A 22,787-nucleotide genomic window follows, 5' to 3' on the forward strand; every position below is an offset into this window, starting at 1 on the left:
TAGGTGCGTGTACCCACATCGACCAACCAAGTCCATGTGTCCTTCACACTCTTCCATGTCTCACTCCCAACAGATCCCTCGGGCACAACATGCGGTCACTACCGTCCTGTCCTACACTTCTCCTTCCTAATATAGAACACCACTGACTATGGGTCGTTCTTACTACAAACTGGCAGCCTGTTAGCACTAAAAATATGTCATTCTTCCAAATTTTTCTCATAGCTAAGATCCTCCATGCCCCTTGCCAATTTTCACCCCTTCTTTGTGCTTTTCTACCTCCAAGGCCTCCTTTTCTCTGAACTGTTCCCCAGAACTGAAGGACATATTCCAGATGAGGCCGCACTAGCGCTTTGTACAACGGTGGTATTACGTCACTTTCCCGCTAGTTTGCTTTAAATACACATTATTCCGCTGGCTTTCTGTGCAGCTGATTGACATTGAGGGCTTCTATTCAGTCTGTTATCTACACTTTTTCCACAATTCCTCCTAAAGGTCCAGTCACACTAAGCAACTTACCAGCGATCCCAACAACGATAGGGATCGCTGGTAAGTTGCTAGGAGGTTGCTGGTGAGCTGTCACACTGCGACGCTCCAGCGATCCCACCAGCAACCTGACCTGGCAGGGATCGCTGGAGCGTCGCTACACGAGTTGCTGGTGAGCTCACCAGCAACCAGTGTCCAGCCACACGTGCACAGAGCAGGGAGCAGCGCACACTGAGCGCTGGCTCCTTGCTCTCCTAGTTACAGCACACATCGGGTTAATTACCTGATGTGTGCTGCAGCTAATGTGCACAGAGCAGGGAGCAGCGCACACTGCTTAGCGCTGGCTCCCTGCTCTCCTAGTTACAGCACACATCGGGTTAATTACCCGATGTGTGCTGCAGCTACATGTGCACAGAGCAGGGAGCAGCGCACACTGCTTAGCGCTGGCTCCTTGCTCTCCTAGCTACAGCACACATCGGGTTAATTAACCCGATGTGTCCTGCAGCTACATGTGCACAGAGCAGGAGACGGCAGCACAGGCAGTGAGAGCGGCTGAGTCTGGTATCAAAGGTAAATATCGGGTAACCAAGGACAGGGCTTCTTGGTTACCCGATGTTTACATTGGTTACCAGCCTCTGCAGAAGCCGGCTCCTGCTGCCTGCACATTTAGTTGTTGCTGTCTCGCTGTCACACACAGCGATCTGTGCTTCACAGCAGGACAGCAACAACTAAAAAATGGCCCAGGACATTCAGCAACAACCAACGACCTCACAGCAGGGGCCAGGTTGTTGCTGGATGTCACACACAGCAACATCGCTAGCAACGTCACAAAAGTTGTTCGTTAGCAGCGATGTTGCTAGCGATGTTGCTTAGTGTGAGGGCCCTAAGGCCCCGTCACACTAAGCAACATCGCTAGCAACATCGCTGGTAACGAACAACTTTTGTGACGTTGCTAGCGATGTTGCTGTGTGTGACATCCAGCAACAACCTGGCCCCTGCTGTGAGGTCGTTGGTTGTTGCTGAATGTCCTGGGCCATTTTTTAGTTGTTGCTGTCCTGCTGTGAAGCACAGATCGCTGTGTGTGACAGCGAGACAGCAACAACTAATGTGCAGGCAGCAGGAGCCGGCTTCTGCGGAGGCTGGTAACCAATGTAAACATCGGGTAACCAAGAAGCCCTGTCCTTGGTTACCCGATATTTACCTTTGATACCAGACTCAGCCGCTCTCACTGCCTGTGCTGCCGTCTCCTGCTCTGTGCACATGTAGCTGCAGGACACATCGGGTTAATTAACCCGATGTGTGCTGTAGCTAGGAGAGCAAGGAGCCAGCGCTAAGCAGTGTGCGCTGCTCCCTGCTCTGTGCACATGTAGCTGCAGCACACATCGGGTAATTAACCCGATGTGTGCTGTAACTAGGAGAGCAGGGAGCCAGCGCTAAGCAGTGTGCGCTGCTCCCTGCTCTGTGCACATTAGCTGCAGCACACATCAGGTAATTAACCCGATGTGTGCTGTAACTAGGAGAGCAAGGAGCCAGCGCTCAGTGTGCGCTGCTCCCTGCTCTGTGCACGTGTGGCTGGACACTGGTTGCTGGTGAGCTCACCAGCAACTCGTGTAGCGACGCTCCAGCGATCCCTGCCAGGTCAGGTTGCTGGTGGGATCGCTGGAGCGTCGCAGTGTGACATCTCACCAGCAACCTCCTAGCAACTTACCAGCGATCCCTATCGTTGTTGGGATCGCTGGTAAGTTGCTTAGTGTGACTGGACCTCTAGACTTTGGCAACATAGCCTAAGACAATTGTGTTTCCATTATTGCCTAACCCTTTATAGTAAGGGTGGGTACACTGTCATTTCATAATGTGACACCATAATGCAAAATATAGGGGAGAGGTTGGGTGTGTACAGCTGGGGGCACGTTAGAAAAATGTTCTGCCAAATGTGCTTAAAGGTAATGTCTACTCTTTAGCACAATTTTATTGGTTTAATCTTGGTAAGTCCAAAATTTTGTGCTAATAATTGTTCCTATTTTTTTTTTCTGATACAAAACCTTAAATCCTCTGCATAGGCCTGGTACTGTAAATGGATGATTTTGTGTTTGTCTGCAGCCACCACTAGGGGGAGCATACTGAATACACTGAGCACAGTAAGGTGCTGTTCACATCTGTTTCTCTCTGTCATCTCGTGGTTGTGCCTCGTAAAGACGGTTGTTCAAATGCACTGTCTGCATCTTTCTGAGGAGACCCTCTTACATTTGGACTGATCCCCAGCATATAGATTTAGCAATTCTAAAATTAAACCTTTGTCGGACCCCCACCGATCAAAACCCTTCCTTTAAGACTATCTCTATGGAGGTGACTTATGGCTCTTGTCATCAAAAGAAATTTACATAGTCAAATCACCAATGTGAAGGTCTGTTGTACGGAAACTTGTTGTGCCATAAGATACAGTGACGAGCAAAAGGGTAACAATTAGGGATGATCGAATACTTTGATTATTCGGCTTCGCGAATATTTTACGAATACCTCGCCACTATTCGTGAATATTCGATGCGCAATGTAAGTCTATGGGAAACCCGAATAACAACTATTCAGTACTATTCGGGCTTCCCATAGACTTACATTGCGCGTCGAATAGCGGCGAGGTATTTGGAAAATATTCGCGAAGCCGAATATTTGAGGTATTCAATCATCCCTAGTAACAAGGTTTTGCACTTTTGACTTGCAGTCTCCATATCTCACCATCCACTACAGCTTTGAGCATCAGACGACCTTCACTTTATAGACAATCATCTTGGCTACCTCATATATAAATTTGACTTGCAAGTATTTAGTGTATGTTTAGTTATGTAGGTCTTGCCATGTCACCGCATCGTTACCGATCCACCCGCACCTGTTGGCCGCACATCTGATCAGCAGATGTGCGGGGGAAAATGCAGGCTCGCTGCCTGAGTCTGCATTAAAGGGACAGACACGGCCTTGGACGTACAGGTACATCCAAGGTTGTGAAAGGGTTAAAGGGATTGCAGGTATTATTGAAGTCACATTTAACTATTAAAGGGATGTCTGGCCTTTCAACAAGTTTACCTAACATGTTCCTAAGCATAACATTGGAATATGGCGGGGGGACATATACTACAACTATAACGCATTCAAAGTGAGATATTGTACAGCGGACAGCGGTGAACCGGTCTTAATCATCCAGTGTATTTAAAAGGCATACACTTATGTGTCAGAGACAATCTCCTCCAAAATAATTGTTTACAGAATGCAGGATTATATTAACAGAGTCATTTGTCATATGCATCTCTTGTGACCCTATAATATCCTTGAAAGATGTGGTACCCAGAGCGACCACTCATAATGGGGGGTAAATCACAGAATATTGTAAGCCCAGCACTTGCATTGATCTCTAAATATCCAAGAAAAGAGATCTTTTGCACTGGACTTTCTACTGAGAAATCTGGAAAGAACAACATTTTTTGCCCTTCAACTCGGCCCCTTTCACACTGCGTTCTGACCTCCGTTCAGTGGTCCCATCAGGGCTTCTGCCTGAGCTCTTCGCAAATTGGGTTTCAGACGCATGTGCCGACGGAGCCATTGACTGTAATGGTGCAGACGGAGTCATCGTGTGCTCTGTCCTGCACCATTTTTGGGTGTATATACTTTCTGGAGGCGGACACCCAGACGCAGTCAAAGTACTGTAGTGAGCATGCGCGGGTGGTCTTTGACCTTTCATCATGCCTGCACATTACAGTACTTTGCTCTGTCCTTAGCCAGGCAGATCAAAATGCACAGGGGTGCAATGGAGACCTTTGTGTTTATGACGCAGGACACGTCATCCACACGGGGCTGGACAGGGGGATGGCGATAGAAGGAAGAGAGGAAGCGCCAGACCAGTGACACCCATCAGACTGGACCGCCCCCTAGGTGAGTATAGTAAAGGTGTTTTTTAGATTACTCAGAGTGGCCCAGTCCCTTATATACAGTACTAACTGTAGTACCCGTCTGTGTCTCTTCTCTGTCTGCCTCTCTGTGTGTTTCTCTCTGTCCGTCTGTCTGTCTCTCTCTATCTCTTTGTCTGTCTTTTTCCCTGTCTGTCTTATTCTCTCTTTGTCTGTCTGTCTCTGCTCTCTTTCCCTGTGTGTCTTTCCCTGTGTGTGTCTTTCCCTGTGTGTGTCTTTCCCTGTGTGTGTCTTTCCCTGTCTGTCTCTTTCCCTGTCTGTCTCTTTCCCTGTCTGTCTCTTTCCCTGTCTGTCTCTTTCCCTGCCTGTCTCTTTCCCTGCCTGTCTCTTTCCCTGCCTGTCTCTTTCCCTGCCTGTCTCTTTCCCTGCCTGTCTCTTTCCCTGCCTGTCTCTTTCCCTGCTTGTCTCTTTCCCTGTCTGTGTCTGTCTCTGTCTTTCTGTTTCGTTCCTTTTCTGTCTCTTTCCTTGTCTGTCTCTGTCTCTTTCCCTGGCTGCATTTTGACATGCCAACATTCTTCTGAAGTTCTGGCTGCATTGTGGCTCCCAGCTCCATTGACTTTAATGGAGGCAGGTTTTTTCTGGCGAATAACTGTAAAGTGCAGGGTTAAAATTTCCCTTCGAAACATAGTCTATGATGTTCCCTGAATCAAATGGGATGTGTGCAAAATTTCTTGATTGTTCATGTGACAGTGCGGATTCCTTTAATGGTCACACACACACACACACACACACACACACACACACACTCATCTTTATATATTGGATTCTAGAATCCTGTATATAAAAGCCGACTGGTGGTGGCTGCAGCTCATAGGAGGCAAAATCTGGTGACAGGTTCCCTTTAATATATGAGAACCTATATAAAAAGAAAAAACAACATAAAAACAACCTCTACTCAAAAATATTATGTATTGCAAAGTGTGCACAGTACCAACATTCCAAGCTGTACTATTGAAAAAATGAGATTTTTGGCAAAAAATTGCAATTTTTCGAGCCACCCCACCAACGTCACGGCAAATCTCCTGGGGCAGTCCTAACACTAAAATATTTTTATTTAAAGTGTGCCATACGGCCTCACATATGCAAAAATACAGTGCCTACAAGTAGTATTCAACCCCCTGCAGATTTAGCAGGTTTACACATTCGGAATTAACTTGGCATTGTGACATTTGGACTGTAGATCAGCCTGGAAGTGTGAAATGCACTGCAGCAAAAAATATATTTTTTTTTTTTTTTTTTTTTTAAATTGAGAAAAGTTTATTCAGAGGGGCATTTATTATTCAACCCCTCAAACCACCAGAATTCTGTTTGGTTCCCCTAAAGTATTAAGAAGTATTTCAGACAGAAAGAACAATGAGCTTCACATGTTTGGATTAATTATCTCTTTTTCCAGCCTTTTCTGACTAATTAAGACCCTCCCCAAACTTGTGAACAGCACTCATACTTGGTCAACATGGGAAAGGCAAAGGAGCATTCCAAGGCCATCAGAGACAAGATCGTGGAGGGTCACAAGGCTGGCAAGGGGTACAAAACCCTTTCCAAGGAGTTGGGCCTACCTGTCTCCACTGTTGGGAGCATCATCCGGAAGTGGAAGGCTTATGGAACTACTGTTAGCCTTCCACGGCCTGGCCAGCCTTTGAAAGTTTCCTCCCGTGCCGAGGCCAGGCTTGTCCGAAGAGTCAAGGCTAACCCAAGGACAACAAGGAAGGAGCTCCGGGAAGATCTCATGGCAGTGGGGACATTGGTTTCAGTCAATACCATAAGTAACGTACTCCACCGCAATGGTCTCCGTTCCAGACGAGCCCGTAAGGTGCCTTTTACTTTCAAAGCATCATGTCAAGGCTCGTCTACAGTTTGCTCATGATCACTTGGAGGACTCTGATACAGACTGGTTCAAGGTTCTCTGGTCTGATGAGACCAAGATCGAGATCTTTGGTGCCAACCACACACGTGACGTTTGGAGACTGGATGGCACTGCATACGACCCCAAGAATACCATCCCTACAGTCAAGCATGGTGGTGGCAGCATCATGCTGTGGGGCTGTTTCTCAGCCAAGGGACCTGGCCATCTGGTCCGTATCCATGGGAAGATGGATAGCACGGCCTACCTGGAGATTTTGGCCAAGAACCTCCGCTCCTCCATCAAGGATCTTAAGATGGGTCGTCATTTCATCTTCCAACAAGACAACGACCCAAAGCACACAGCCAAGATAACCAAGGCCTGGTTCAAGAGGGAAAAAATCAGGGTGTTGCAGTGGCCTAGTCAGTCTCCTGACCTTAACCCAATTGAAAACTTGTGGAAGGAGCTCAAGATTAAAGTCCACATGAGACACCCAAAGAACCTAGATAACTTGGAGAAGATCTGCATGGAGGAGTGGGCCAAGATAACTCCAGAGACCTGTGCCGGCCTGATCAGGTCTTATAAAAGACGATTATTAGCTGCAATTGCAAACAAGGGTTATTCCACAAAATATTAAGCCTAGGGGTTGAATAATAATTGACCCACACTTTTATGTTGAAAATTTATTAAAATTTAACTGAGCAACATAACTTGTTGGTTTGTAAGATTTATGCATCTGTTAATAAATCCTGCTCTTGTTTGAAGTTTGCAGGCTCTAACTTATTTGCATCTTATCAAACCTGCTAAATCTGCAGGGGGTTGAATACTACTTGTAGGCACTGTAGGACATACTGTCACTAACAAAATTTGTTCTTCCTAGAATCTTTTGTTCTAAAATATTGGTGCCTTCTATCATTCCCGTAGGTCTATTACATCCATATGACCCACACGCTGCTTCAACATATGCACTTGTCATTTAACGTTGTCATTTTTATTGTGTTGTGTACGGTCGTTTTTCTTTGATCAATTTCTGTATGTGACACTTGGTAAGGTATAAGCCATGTATGTTATGGAATTACATATAGATCAGTAATGGGTGCAATGGTTTGGGCGGTTCAATTAGGAAATCACAATTTTACTTGCCTCTTGTTTATAGGATCTCTTGTAGGATAGATCTCTGCTCGGGTGGTTACCCATAATGTATCCATAGTCTCATTCATTTCTCCGCTCACATAAATATTTATGGCAGCAGTAAATATTCGGCAGAGTTAGTAACACACCAACGCCAAGATAAAACAAACCTCCAGCTTTTACTAGAAACGAGAGCTCAAAATAAACCCCACAAACTGCGCCAACTTTTTTTTTGTTCTACTTTCCTCACACACCCCTCGCTGTCCCACGTCTCCTTTATATAAATAATGTTTGTCTTGTTGGAAAGAGATGTTGTCAGACCTTACTGAGGGAAAAACTTTAACCCCATCACCCCCGGGCGATTTTCGTTTTTTTCCCCTTCATCCAAGAGCCATAACTTTTTTATATTTCCGTCAATATAAACTTCTAAAAGGAAATATGCAAGCCAAAATAAAGATAAATATACAAATCCAATATATAAAGCTGAGTGTGTGTGTCTGTGTGTGTGTGTGTGTGTGTGTGTGTGTGTGTATGTACAGTATGTGTGTATGTATGTCCGCTAAAGGAATCCGCACCGTTGCATTTACAATCACGAAATTTTGCACAGACACCCCATGTGACTCAGGGAACGTCATAGACTATGTTTTGACAAAAACATGTAACCCCGCGCTTTACTCTCAAAAAAACATGCCTCCATTAAAGTCAATGGAGCTGGGAGCTAAAGGTTATTAATAGCAGCTGTGATTGGTTGCTATAGGAACAAAAGACATTCATAGTATAAGAAGCTTATGTGTGAGGTAATAACATGTCAGTGGAGAGACAGATAGAGAGAGACAGACATAGGCACAGACAGAGTAACAGGCAGAGAGGGAAAGAGACAGACAGAGGCAGACGGAAAGAGAGAGAGAGAGACAGACAATCAAAGAGACAGACAGGCACAGACAGGGAAAGAGACAGACAGAGACAGATAGGGAAAGTGACAGAGAGACAGACAGTCAAAGAGACACAGGCAGACCGATACAGACAGGAAAAGAGAGAGAGGGAAAGAGACAGACGGTGAAAGAGACAGACAGACAGAGACTAGGAGAGAGACAGACAGACAGAGACTAGGAGAGAGACAGAAAGACAGTTACTATCCCAGGCAACGACCACGTACTACAGCTAGTATTACTAAACAGAATTAAAATATTATAAAAATGGAACAACCCAAGAGACGGATGGTATGATGAATTGGGGAAATCCGACAACACACTAATACAAATAAATGGATCCCAGCATCACACAAGTGTGTGAATATCCAGATCATCTTCAATAAAGTTACAAAGATACATGAAATCCCACAACCGCATAAAGACTATGTGTATAGATGATTAACTAAATACTCACAAGTGAGATATTAAGTATAACAGCGGCATTGGAGCATCATATATCACAAGCAAAACAAGAAAGTAACGAGAAAAAGTGGAATACGAATAAGCCCAGTCCAAACAGGCATGAGGAGTGGTTTCCCCGTACACTCGACGCGCGTTTCACAACCTCAGTGCTCCTCTTGGGTTGTTCCATTTAATAAACAGTATTTGTATATTTATCTTTATTTTGGCTTGCATATTTCCTTTTTGGTGTTGGAATGATTACTTAATATACTTTGAGCACCCACTAGTGGGTTGTGATATTCGTGCTATATTTCCATCAATATAGCCATATGAGGGCTTGTTCTTTTGCAGGATGAGTTGTACTTTTGAATGATACCATGCATTCTGCCCCATAGTGTACTGGAAAATGGGAAAATAAATTCCAAGTGTGCGCACAGCATTTTTTTTTTACCATAGGTTTTGCAGGGGAAGGACTGCAGAAAGGTTATGAACATTTTCTGCAGCAAAACATGCAGAAAAACCGCAGCGTGCGCACAGGGCCTAATAGATTTTATATTTTGATAGATCTGGCATTTCTGAATGCGATACCAAATATGTGTATTATTATTATTATTATTATTATTATTATTATTATTATTATTTTAGTTCAGTGGGGCAAAAGAGGGGTGATTTGAAGTTTTTTTTTCTTTTACATATTTTTTATAAATGTACTAGTCCCCCTAGGGGACTTTATGTCTACACAGTCCAATTGCTTCTACTGATCAACATCCCTCTAAACAGCAGAAATGCTGTGTTACTGTAAGTGCCGGGGCTCTGCCAGTATTCACAGAAAACACATCACGGCAGTGACTGGGTCATCATTGGAAAACATTGGCACCCCATGATCACATCACAGTGCCACCGATGGTGGTGGGGAACAGCGTGGTCACCACCGAAGAGCGTTAGATCACACTGTCAGAGTGGGGTTAATAGGCACGGGTGTATCTGACATTTATCCGCACCTGTTAGCTTCACATGTCTGGTTGTCAGATCAGCAGACATGTGCGGTGAATATTGTGGGCTCGTCCCTTGTGCCCACATTAAAGGGACAGACACAGCCAAGGACATATATATATATATACGTCCTTGGTCGTGAAGGCGTTAAAGTCTATAGACACCTTTGACATAGAAAAAATGTTACTGCTTACCCTTCTTTAATATAATTGCACTGTGTTTCAGTCTGACATTTGCATTTCACTGTTGATTTTCACATTTCTTGTTACGCAGTTTGTAGCTTAATCCAAGTTTGAGAATGTTCTCTTGCAGGAGCGTCTCTCACTGTAATATAGGTTGGATGCTGGCTCTGTGCACCCAGGGTCCTGCTGCCTTCATTTATCAGCACAGCTTCTATCCTGCACTTGATTCCTCCCTATGTGCTTTACTCCGTATCTAGGGTCAGGAATCTGTACAATGAAAGACTAAAATTGTTTTTTCCCTTCAGCACATTGTAGACCTGTATTCCACCCCTCCTTCTGCTATCTCTAACTGTGAGAAAAAGTGTACGAACACATAGAAGTGTAGGGAGCAGGAGCACTGATGGATGTGTATCAGTACTGCAAAATAATGACGGACTTACAGACACTCTGCAGTGGTATAAAAATTGTAATGAAGACTATTTGGATTAAAGTTAGATCAGATCCACATTAGTGTTCAGCATTCCAAAAACAGAGTGTTAACAAAAAATCCATGCTTCCTATGATGGATACAAATGAGACCAAACAACCACAATCAATGTATTGTAATACACAAGTTTCTCCACTTATGATCCACTTCTCCTCCTCTCCCTGACACATAAACTCATTATTCACTCTGAAATATATTTATAATATGTTATGCTTAAAATAAGACATACAGTCAGGTTTACTGAGGGGTCGGATTACAGCTGCTTACTGATGTCTGTGCAACTGGAAAGAAGGAGGAGCAAAGTGAGAGAAAGACATACAAAAATGGTGCAGTTGCTCTGTGGTAAGTGTTTATCACATCACAGAGCTGGAATCACAGCTACCCTGTTCGGAGCAAAGTGAGGGATAGACATACAGAAAGGGTGCATTTGCTCTCTAGTAAGTGTTTATCTCACCACAGAGCTAGAATCACAGCTACCCTGTTCGGAGCAAAGTGAGGGATAGACATACAGAAAGGGTGCATTTGCTCTCTAGTAAGTGTTTATCTCACCACAGAGCTAGAATCACAGCTACCCTGTTCGGAGCAAAGTGAGGGATAGACATACAGAAATGGTGCATTTGCTCTCTAGTAAGTGTTTTTCTTTTTCGCTCCTAATTGGGAGACCCAGACAGTGGGTGTATAGCTACTGCCCTCTGGAGGCCGCACAAAGAACTACACTTAAAAGTGTAAGGCCCCTCCCCTTCTGGCTATACACCCTCCCGTAGGAGTACAGATTCCTCAGTTTTAGCTTTGTGCGCAAGGAGGTCAGACACGCACGCATAGCTCCATTGTTTTTAGTCAGCAGCAGCTGCTGACTATGTCGGATGGAAGAAAAGAGGGCCCATAAACAGGGCTCCCAGCATGCTCCCTTCTCACCCCACTGTATGTCGGAGGTGTTTGTAAGGTTGAGGTACCCATTGCGGGTACGGCGGCAGGAGCCCACATGCTGATTCCTTCCCCATCCCTTTTTACAGGGCTCTGGGTGAAGTGGGATTTACTGGTCTCCAGGCACTGAGACCGGGCTCCATCTACAGCCCCTGGAGAAGATGCTGGATGGAGCGGAGTACATCAGGGACATGGCCCTGCATCCTCAAGGTACTCTGTGTCCCCGTGCATTTGGCGCTCACACCGCAGCATGCTGGGTGTTGTAGTGCGCCGGGGGACATCAGCGCTACGGCGCTTGTGCCATGGCCTCATTCAGCTTAGCTGAAGCAGGCACACTTCCAGGAATCGGTCGCGCCGGCCGCTGGGACTGCGGCGCGGCTGGCACTTGTGGTGCGCCGGGGACTTCAGCGCGGCCCGCGCTTTTACGGCGGCCGCGCTGATAACTCGAGTCCCCGGCTTTTGCGGCCTGCTTCCGTTCGTTCCCGCCCCCGGACCTGCCAGTCAGGAGAGGGGCGGGACGCTAGCCACGTCTAGAAATCGGTCATGCCGGCCGCTGGGACTGCGGCGCGGCTGGCACTTGTGGTGCGCCGGGGACTTCAGCGCGGCCCGCGCTTTTACGGCGGCCGCGCTGATAACTCGAGTCCCCGGCTTTTGCGGCCTGCTCCCGTTCGTTCCCGCCCCCAGACCTGCCAGTCAGGAGAGGGGCGGGACGCTGGCCAGTGCATCAGCGCTGAGGGCTGGAGTCGTTTTTACATACTCCAGCCCTCACAATCGGCACAGAGGGGACACTGTTTCCCGCACTTTTGTTTGGGAACTCCCACGGACCGCCCCTCTCCACAGACGCCGGCAGCCATTCCTGCTGACACGCTGAGCTGCAGAGGGGAGCCGGGGAGACCCAGACAAGGAATTCTGCAGCCTCTTACCCGCTATTCAGCGGGCGGTAAGCAGCCCTCAGGGCTCACCCCCTCTTGTGCCAGTAGTATTCTTAGTATTTTGTTGCTACAAATACTTTGTATTGCATAGCGCTGGTCGCCCTTTGGCTATAGACTCTCTCACATTCAGAGAGCCAGCAGCATGTCGTCCGCAAAACGCAAGGGTGCCAAGGCACAGACATTATATGCTTCCTGCACCGCATGTGGGACTTTTCTACCGGCAGGCTCCACGGACCCCCATTGTGTGCAGTGCTCGGCCCCTGCGGCGCTTGCACAGTCGGGACCTCTGCTGGACGTGACCCAGGGTGTACCACCTGTGAATGCTGTCCAGGTGACAGGCACTGAGTTTGCAGCTTTTGCTGACAGAATGTCTCTCACTATGTCACAAATTCTTGACACATTGCGAGCTAGGCCTGTACTTCAGGCCACGGACACTGTGCAATCATTGCCCCCTGGTCCCCCTCAGCTCCAAGCTCCGGGACGGGCACATACACCTCAGGGTGAAGACTCTGACTCGGACGATGGCCCCGGGCAGCCTAAGCGGGCTCGCTATGACGGGCCTTCACATTCATCTCAATGGTCAGGATCCCAGCGAGATGAATCTATGGGTGATGAGGCGGACGTAACTGATCAGGATTCTGATCCTGGGACCGCTCTCAATCTAGATACACCAGATGGTGACGCCATAGTTAATGATCTTATATTTAACATCAATAAGATGTTAAATATTTCCCCACCAGCTCCTCTTGTGGAGGAGTCAGCTTCGCAGCACGAGAGAATCCATTTCAGATACCCTAAGCGTACTTTAAGCACTTTTCTGGACCACGCTGACTTTAGAGACGCAATCCAGAAACCCCACGCTTATCCTGAAAGGCGTTTTCCTAAACGGCTTAAAGATACACGCTATCCTTTTCCCCCTGAGGTGGTCAAGGGTTGGACCCAGTGTCCAAAAGTGGATCCTCCAATTTCCAGGCTTGCAGCTAGATCCTTGGTTGCAGTTGAAGATGGAGCGGCACTTAAAGATGCCACTGACAGGCAGATGGAGCTCTGGCTGAAATCCATCTATGAAGCGATTGGAGCGTCATTAGCGCCTTCTTTTGCAGCCGTATGGGCACTCCAAGCTATCTCAGCCGGGCTTGCGCGAGTTGACTCCGTCACACGTGCATTTGCCCCGCAGGTAGCACCATTGACCTCGCAAATGGCGGCATTCGCGTCGTACGCGATTAATGCTGTTCTTGACGCTACAAGCCGCACGGCAGTGGCGTCAGCCAACTCCGTTGTTTTGCGTAGGGCCCTGTGGTTGAGACATTGGAAAGCAGATTCTCATTCCAAGAAGTGCTTAACCAATTTGCCTTTTTCTCGTGACCGATTGTTTGGAGAGCGTTTGGATGAAATCATCAAACACTCCAAGGGTAAGGACTCATCCTTACCGCAACACAGACAAAACAGACCCCAACAGAGGAAGGGTCAGTCTGGTTATCGGTCCTTTCGAGGACCGGGCAGGTCCCAATTCGCCTCGTCAAAAAAGACTCAAAAAGACCAGAGACGCTCAGATTCTTGGAGGTCTCAGTCACGCCCAAAAAGGGCAGCCGGAGGAACCGTTGCCAAAACGGCGTCCTCCTGACTTGCGGTCTCCGATTCCCACACCCGCGGTCGGTGGGAGGCTTTCCCACTTTGGCGACATCTGGCTGTCACACGTCAAAGACCGTTGGGTGAGGGATATTCTGTCTCACGGGTACAGGATAGAGTTCAGTTCTCGTCCGCCAACTCGTTTCTTCAGAACTTCTCCCCCACCAGACCGAGCCGATGCTCTGTTGCAGGCGGTGGCCGCTCTAAAAGCGGAAGGAGTGGTGACCTCCGTCCCTCTTCAGGAACAAGGTCACGGTTTTTACTCCAATCTGTTTGTGGTCCCAAAAAAGGACGGATCGTATCGGCCCGTCCTGGATCTAAAGTTGCTCAACAGACACGTAAAAGTCAGGAGGTTCCGGATGGAATCCCTACGCTCCGTCATAGCCTCAATGTCTCAAGGAGATTTTCTAGCATCAATAGATATCAAAGATGCGTATCTCCACGTGCCGATCGCACCAGAGCATCAGCGTTTCCTACGCTTCGTCATACACGACGAACACCTGCAGTTCGTAGCGTTACCTTTCGGTCTGGCAACAGCCCCCCGGGTCTTCACCAAGGTCATGGCAGCAGTAGTAGCTGTTCTGCACTCGCAGGGTCACTCGGTCATCCCGTATCTAGACGACCTGCTTATAAAGGCACCCTCTCAAGAGGCATGCCGACACAGTCTGAAGGTGGCACTAGACACTCTCCAGAGTTTCGGGTGGATTATCAACTTTCCAAAGTCTCATCTAACCCCGACCCAATCTCTGACTTATCTTGGCATGGAGTTTCATACTCTCTCAGCGATAGTGAAGCTTCCACTGGACAAGCAGTGCTCGCTACGGACTGGAGTGCAATCTCTCCTTCAGAGCCAGTCGCACTCACTGAGGCGCCTCATGCATTTCCTAGGAAAGATGGTAGCAGCAATGGAGGCAGTCCCGTTCGCGCAGTTTCATCTGCGCCCTCTACAATGGGACATTCTACGCCAATGGGACGGGAACTCGACGTCCCTCGACAGGACTGTCTCCCTCTCTCAGACTGCCAAGGACTCTCTGCGTTGGTGGCTTCTCCCCACCTCATTGTCACAGGGAAAGTCGTTCCTTCCCCCGTCCTGGGCAGTGGTCACGACGGATGCGAGCCTATCAGGGTGGGGAGCGGTGTATCTCCACCACAGGGCTCAGGGGATGTGGACTCTGGAAGAGTCCACCCTGCAGATCAATGTTCTGGAAATCAGAGCAATCTATCTTGCCCTGCGAGCCTTCCAACAATGGCTGGAAGGCAAACAGATTCGGATTCAGTCGGACAATTCCACGGCGGTGGCGTACATCAACCACCAAGGGGGAACACGCAGTCGCCAAGCTTTTCAAGAAGTCCAACGGATTTTGACGTGGGTGGAAAACAGAGCGTCCACCATATCCGCAGTTCACATCCCAGGCGTGGAAAACTGGGAAGCAGACTTTCTCAGTCGCCAGGGCATGGACGCAGGAGAATGGTCCCTTCACCCGGACGTGTTTCAGCAGATCTGTTGCCGCTGGGGGACGCCGGACGTCGATCTGATGGCGTCACGACACAACAACAAGGTCCCAGTTTTCATGGCACGGTCTCACGATCACCGAGCACTGGCGGCAGACGCCTTGGTTCAGGATTGGTCGCAATTCCGACTCCCCTATGTGTTCCCACCTCTAGCATTGTTACCCAGAGTTCTCCGGAAAATCAGGTCCGACTGCCATCGAGCCATACTCGTCGCTCCAGATTGGCCAAGAAGGTCGTGGTACCCGGATCTGTGGCATCTCACGGTAGGCCAACCGTGGACACTACCAGACCGTCCAGATTTGCTGTCTCAAGGGCCGTTTTTCCATCTGAATTCTGCGGCCCTGAACCTGACTGTGTGGCCATTGAGTCCTGGATCCTAGCGGCCTCAGGTTTATCTCATGAAGTTGTTGCCACAATGAGACAGGCTAGAAAACCATCCTCAGCTAAGATCTATCACAGAACGTGGAAGATATTCTTAGCGTGGTGCGTGGCTCAAGGGTTTTCTCCCTGGCCATTTGCATTGCCAACTTTTCTTTCCTTCCTGCAGTCTGGGTTGGAAAAAGGCTTGTCGCTTAGCTCTCTTAAGGGTCAAGTCTCCGCGCTATCCGTATTCTTTCAGAAGCGCTTGGCACAGCTTTCTAAAGTACGCACGTTTCTCCAAGGAGTTTGTCATATCGTTCCTCCTTACAGACGGCCATTGGAACCCTGGGATCTGAACAAGGTTCTCATTGCTCTCCAGAAGCCGCCTTTCGAGCCTTTGAAAGAGGTTCCCCTTTCTCGGCTTTCACAAAAGGTAGTTTTTCTTGTGGCGGTCACGTCTCTTCGAAGAGTGTCCGAGCTAGCGGCGTTATCTTGCAAATCTCCCTTCCTGGTGTTTCACCAAGACAAGGTAGTACTGCGTCCAATTCCAGAGTTTTCTCCCAAGGTGGTTTCTTCCTTTCATCTCAATCAGGATATCACTTTACCATCTTTGTGTCCGCATCCAGTTCACCAATTTGAAAAGGGTTTACATCTGTTGGACCTGGTGAGAGCACTCAGGATTTACATTTCTCGCACGGCGGCTCTACGCCGTTCTGATGCGCTCTTTGTCCTAGTCGCTGGTCAGCATAAGGGATCGCAAGCTTCCAAATCCACCCTGGCGCGGTGGATCAAGGAACCAATTCTTCACACATACCGTTCTGCTGGGCTTCCGATTCCATCTGGACTGAAGGCCCATTCTACCAGAGCCGTGGGTGCGTCCTGGGCATTGCGGCATCAGGCTACGGCTCAGCAAGTGTGCCAAGCGGCTACCTGGTCGAGTCTGCACACGTTTACCAAACACTATCAAGTGCATACCTACGCTTCGGCAGATGCCAGCCTAGGTAGACAGGTCCTTCAGGCGGCGGTGGCCCACCTGTAGGAAGAGGCTGTCTGACAGCCCGTTCATGTGGTATCTTTTTACCCACCCAGGGACTGCTTTTGGACGTCCCACTGTCTGGGTCTCCCAATTAGGAGCGAAAAAGAAGAAGGGAATTTTGTTTACTTACCGTAAATTCCTTTTCTTCTAGCTCCAATTGGGAGACCCAGCACCCGCCCTATTTGTTCTTAGGGTTTCGTTTTTCGGGTGCACATGTTGTTCATGTTGTTTCTTAAGTTCTCCGATCATGTTATCGGATTGAATTTGTTTTTGAAACTGTTATTGGCTTTCCTCCTTCTTGCTTTGGTACTAAAACTGAGGAATCTGTACTCCTACGGGAGGGTGTATAGCCAGAAGGGGAGGGGCCTTACACTTTTAAGTGTAGTTCTTTGTGCGGCCTCCAGAGGGCAGTAGCTATACACCCACTGTCTGGGTCTCCCAATTGGAGCTAGAAGAAAAGGAATTTACGGTAAGTAAACAAAATTCCCTTCTTCTCACCACAGAGCTAGAATCACAGCTACCCTGTTCGGAGCAAAGTGAGGGATAGACGTACAGAAATGGTGCATTTGCTCTCTAGTAAGTGTTTATCTCACCACAGAGCTAGAATCACAGCTACCCTGTTCGGAGCAAAGTGAGGGATAGACATATAGCAGTGGTGTAGTTTCTCTCTAGTAAGTGTTTATCTCACCACAGAGCTAGAATCACAGCTACCCTGTTCGGAGCAAAGTGAGGGAGAGACATATAGCATTGGTGTAGTTTCTCTCTAGTAAGTGTTTATCTCACCACAGAGTTGGAATCACAGCTACCCTGTTTGACGCAAAGTGAAGGAGAGATATAAAGAAATTATGCAGTTGCTCCCTAATAAGTAAAAAAAAAAGGCGGATCCCCAGCACAAAGAACGTCCATAGAAACTTGAAATAAAGTTAAAATTTCATTTTATTCCAATAATGGTTAAAAAAAGGGGAAGAAGGAATAAAACATAACTTCTCCGATCATATAGATATATATAAATGGTGCAGTTGCTCTCTAGTAAGTGTTTATCTCACCACAGAGCTGGAATTACAGCTACACTGTTCGGAGTAAAGGGAGGGAGAGACATATAGCAATGGTGCAGTTGCTCTCTATTAAGTGTTTATCTCACTACAGAGCTGGAATCACAGCTACCCTTTTTGGCGCAAAGTGAGGGAGAGACATATAGAAATAGCACAGTTGCTCTCTAGTAAGTGTTTATCTCACCACAGAGCTGGAATCACAGCTACCCTGTTTGGAGCAAAGGGAGGGAGAGACATCTAACAATGGTGCAGTTGCTCTCTATTAAGTGTTTATCTCACCACAGAGCTGGAATCATAGCTACCCTGTTTGGTGCGAAGTGAGAGAGAGACATATAGAAATGGTGCAGTTGCTCTCTAGTAAGTGTTTATCTCACCACAGAACTGGATTCATAGCTACACTGCTCTAGTAAGTGTTTATCTCACCACAGAGCTGGAATCATAGCTACCTGGTTCGGTGCAAAGTGAGGGAGAGACATATAGAAATGGTGCAGTTGCTCTCTAGTAAGTGTTTATCTCACCACAGAGCTGGAATCACAGCTACCCTTTTCAGTACTGCTGTAAAACGTCCTCCTTTCTGCCGCTGTTTCCTGAAACTGTGCTACATAGATAAAGCAGAGCAGAAATCTCCTCTGTCTCTGAGTGTGTTGTGTATGGGGGACCATGTAGCAGCTCGTCTCCTCTCACTAGCTCAGAGACAACTGAAAAGTGGAAAGAAAGATGGCACAGGGCAAAACTGATGAAAAATGCAGGAAACAAGTCATGGTCGGAAATAGTTGTTGTCATGTCCACCCACACACGACTACTTATTCTGAAAAGTCACCTGGTGTGACAGGTACACTCTTAGCTTTACCAATACATAATGTAGACTTCCACATGACTTAGTATTTGTTACTTAGTTTTTCCTTTTTTCTGTGTTCACAGATTTGCAATGTTTCACAATGTTCGGATTCCCCATGAAAACCTTTTAAACCGTACTGGCGATATCTCCACCAGTGGAAACTACACAAGCGTATATAAGGTGCTGTATATGTGTATTCATACACTTGTATTTTTATCTGTTGTTTTGTAGATTTTTATTTTTGGAACTTATTTATCTTTTAGGAAATACATTCTACATTAAATAACAATGTAAATACATGTGTGGTCAATATAAGGGACTGGCACATGACTTATTTGTTCCAAAGACAATACTAAGGACCAGGGGGCACTCACTGCGAGTGGAAGAAAAGCGATTCCGACAGCTAAATAGGAAAGGGTTCTTTACAGTTAGAGCGGTCAGACTGTGGAATGCCGACCACAAGAGGGAGTAATGGCAGATACTATAACAGCTTTTATATCAGGGCTGGATGATTTCCTCACAACACACAACATTGTGGGTTATAAATGACGTAGTGATGAAATGTAGAATTGGTGGAGGAAGGTTGAACTAGATGGACCTAGGGCTTTTTAACCTATGTAACAATGCTGAAACATCTACTAGAACTCTGCATGGCACGTCTCTCGGGTTCCTCCTAGAAATTTTAGGTATCTTGACAGAATAATGTTCCAGAAGGAATAACAGAAGGACACCATTCTTCACTAAAACAGACCTAGAACAGTAGGATTATACAGGGAGCGGGCATGTTGTATTTCTTCTCCATAGTGTCCTGGACTCCTAGGTGGCATAGAATGTGCTGTATACCCAGAAATTATGTATTATTGAAAAATCACTACTTCTTTGTCATAGCATCTTTTACTGTGTAGTTTATTCTTGTATTTAGTTTTATATCGTTGTAGATTGCAGACTGATCCATGTTTTGGATATTCCTCTTGTGGGAGTGTCCCTCCCAGTAATGTAGGCTGGATGTTAGCTCTGTGTATTCCAGAGTGCTGCTGCCTTCATCATTAAAGAGGTTTTACATTGATGGCCTATCCATAGGATAGGTCATCAGTGTCTGATCGGCCGGGGCCCGACACTCCGCACCCCCACCGATCAGCTGTTCTCTGTCTCAGTGACAGCCGGAAATGCTCACTTCCAGAGCTGCCAGGTCTTCTGATGGTGGCTGCAACCGGGTACTGCACATCCTCCTCCTATTGATATGAATGGGAAGCAAATGTGCAGTACCCGGCCACAGCCGCTATCAAACGAAGTAGCTCTGGAACTAAGCATTTCCGGCCGGGACCGAGAACAGCTGATCGACAGGGTGTGGGACCCCAGTCAATCAGACGTTGATTACCTATCCTAAAGATAGGCCATCAATGTAAAGATAGTGGACAACCCCTATTAACTTGTACATCAGCACACCTTCTGCCTTCATTCGCTTTCCAACATACTGTTTTTTCTACCCTCCCTGAGACTGTACATGCTTTCTCCACCACTTTATTTTTGACATACTGTTTTCTCTGCCCTCCCTGAGACTGTACATGCTTTCTCCACCACTTTATTTTTGAGGTTTGTTTCATTGTAGACCTTTACTGTGACTTATGCCTATTTGTTGTTGTTTGTTTTTTTTCCGGATTTTTCTCTAGGACCCCAAGCAGCGTCTTGGCGCTTCTCTCGGCACTCTGTCTAGCGGGAGGGTTTCAATCATCGGCATGGTAGTTACCAACTTGAAGCTTGCCATTACTATTGCTATCCGTTTCTCTGCTACACGCCGTCAGTTTGGACCTACAGAAAAAGAAGAAATTCCAGTTCTTGAATATCAACTGCAGGTATCTGTATTCTCTGCTGGGTATTTTAGGTTGTATAATGATCTTATCCATTACATTACTGTCGTTGAATAACTAAGTAGAGTGTATAACTAAGCGTATAACTAAGCGTATAACTAAGCGTATAACTAAGCGCCAGGATGGTTTATATAAGCATATCCTATTATATTTGGGTGGAGGTGTTCCTGACAGCTCCTAAATATTTATTCCATTTGCCGTCTGCCACATCACATCTATTTTTGCAATTTAAGAATCCTTCAATATTTCACGTTCAATTTTCTGCCTTGGAATAATGAGGATGACATTTGGACGGGAGGGAAAAACGATACCGATGGCAGAAAAACACAGATCAAGTTTGTGCGGCAATTAAAATTGTCCAACTTTAGTGCAAGGCGGAGCGAAGACATCAATTTCCTGGAATTTGGGAAAGAAATCGTATTTAATTGCATGAGAATTTATGGCCAAAAGTGAAGTCAGTCTGCTATTGTAAAGGCCGTGCATAAAATAGTAATGCCGCGTATAGGATGCGGAACTGGAGGAGACTTCAGCTTCTTACAGCCCAATCAATATCATGAATTTTACACAATGTGCTCTTTATTTTTGTCTACAACCAGTGCAAAAAGTCACATGTACCATTAAAATGTCACACAATTTGCTTTATTAGAAAAAAAAAACTTCAGATCTACATTAGAGGGACCTGGACTACTTTTCTATTAAATGCGATTATATAAAAATGTGAGTACAATAAAAAATAACCCCTGACAGCCAGTTTGTTTCAGATTTTTCTCTTGTAGGAGTGTCCCTCCCAGTAATATAGGCTGGAGGTGAGCTCTGTGTGTCTCTCCCAGGAATATAGGCTGGATGTGAGCTCAGTGTTTCTCTCCCAGTAATATAGGCTGGAGGTGAGCTCTGTGTGCCCCTCCCAGTAATATAGGCTGGATCTGAGCTCTGTGTGTCTCTCTCAGTAATATAGGCTGGATGTGAGCTCTGTGTGTCCCTCCCAGTAATATAGCCTGGATGTGAGCTCAGTGTGTCCCTCCCAGTAATATAGGCTGCAGGTGAGCTCTGTGTGTCCTTCCCAGTAATATAGACTGGATGTGAGCTCTGTGTGTCCCTCCCAGTAATATAGGCTGGAGGTCAGCTCTGTGTGTCCCTCCCAGTAATATAGGCTGGATGTGAGCTCAGTGTGTCCCTCCCAGTAATATAGGCTGGAGGTGAGCTCTGTGTGTCCCTCCCAGTAATATAGGCTGGATGTAAGCTCTGTGTGCCCCTTCCAGTAATATAGGCTGGAGGTGAGCTCAGTGTGTCCCTCCCAGTAATATAGGCTGGATGTGAGCTCTGTGTGTGTCCCTCCCAGTAATATAGGCTGGATGTGAGCTCAGTGTGTCCCTCCCAGTAATATAGGCTGGATGTAAGCTCTGTGTGCCCCTTCCAGTAATATAGGCTGGAGGTGAGTTCTGTGTGTCCCTCCCAGTAATATAGGTTGGAGGTGAGCTCTGTGTGTTCCTCCCGGTAATATAGGCTGGAGGTGAGCTCTGTGTGTCCCTCCCGGTAATATAGACTGGTGGTGAGCTCTGTGTGTCCCTCCCAGTAATATAGGCTGGAGGTGAGCTCTGTGTGTCCCTCCCAGTAATATAGGCTGGAGGTGAGCTCTGTGTGTCCCTCCCAGTAATATAGGTTGGAGGTGAGCTCTGTGTGTTCCTCCCGGTAATATAGGCTGGAGGTGAGCTCTGTGTGTCCCTCCCGGTAATATAGACTGGTGGTGAGCTCTGTGTGTCCCTCCCGGTAATATAGGCTGGAGGTGAGCTCTGTGTGTGTCCCTCCCAGTAATATAGGCTGGAGGTGAGCTCTGTGTGTCACTCCCGGTAATATAGGCTGGAGTTGAGCTCTGTGTGTCCATCCTAGTAATATTGGCCGGATGTGAGTTCTGTGTGTCCCTCCCAGTAATATAGGCTGGATGTGAGCTCTGTTTGTATTCAGAGTGCTGCTGTTTTTATTAGCTCGTATATCAGCATCACTTCTATATTGGACATAACTTCCTTTTCATCTGCATCTCCTTTTTTCCTAAAGCTTGTTTTCTCTACCCTCCCTGAGACTTTACATGCTTTTTCCCCTCTCCACATTGTGGAGATCACAGTACATCCAGTCCCATTCCCTGCTGCTCTCTCCATAAGGTGGGTGTCACACTTGTGAGTAACTCCCTCGAGAA

At 46.9% G+C, this 22,787-nt stretch overlaps 1 protein-coding gene across 3 annotated transcripts in view; it reads left to right on the forward strand.

Annotated features, from left to right (window-relative positions):
- The window catches only part of ACOX3 (acyl-CoA oxidase 3, pristanoyl), a 197,277-nt gene that overhangs the window by 70,697 nt on the left and 103,793 nt on the right, over positions 1-22,787 (forward strand). For all 3 annotated transcript variants that reach the window (XM_075346850.1, XM_075346848.1, XM_075346849.1), the window contains exons 8-9: positions 18,812-18,908; positions 20,399-20,581. In XM_075346850.1, the coding sequence (XP_075202965.1) occupies positions 18,812-18,908; positions 20,399-20,581 (280 nt within the window). The remainder of the gene's footprint in view (positions 1-18,811; positions 18,909-20,398; positions 20,582-22,787) is intronic.

Source organism: Anomaloglossus baeobatrachus, chromosome 1 (assembly GCF_048569485.1).
Source record: "Anomaloglossus baeobatrachus isolate aAnoBae1 chromosome 1, aAnoBae1.hap1, whole genome shotgun sequence".
NCBI lineage: Eukaryota > Metazoa > Chordata > Amphibia > Anura > Aromobatidae > Anomaloglossus > Anomaloglossus baeobatrachus.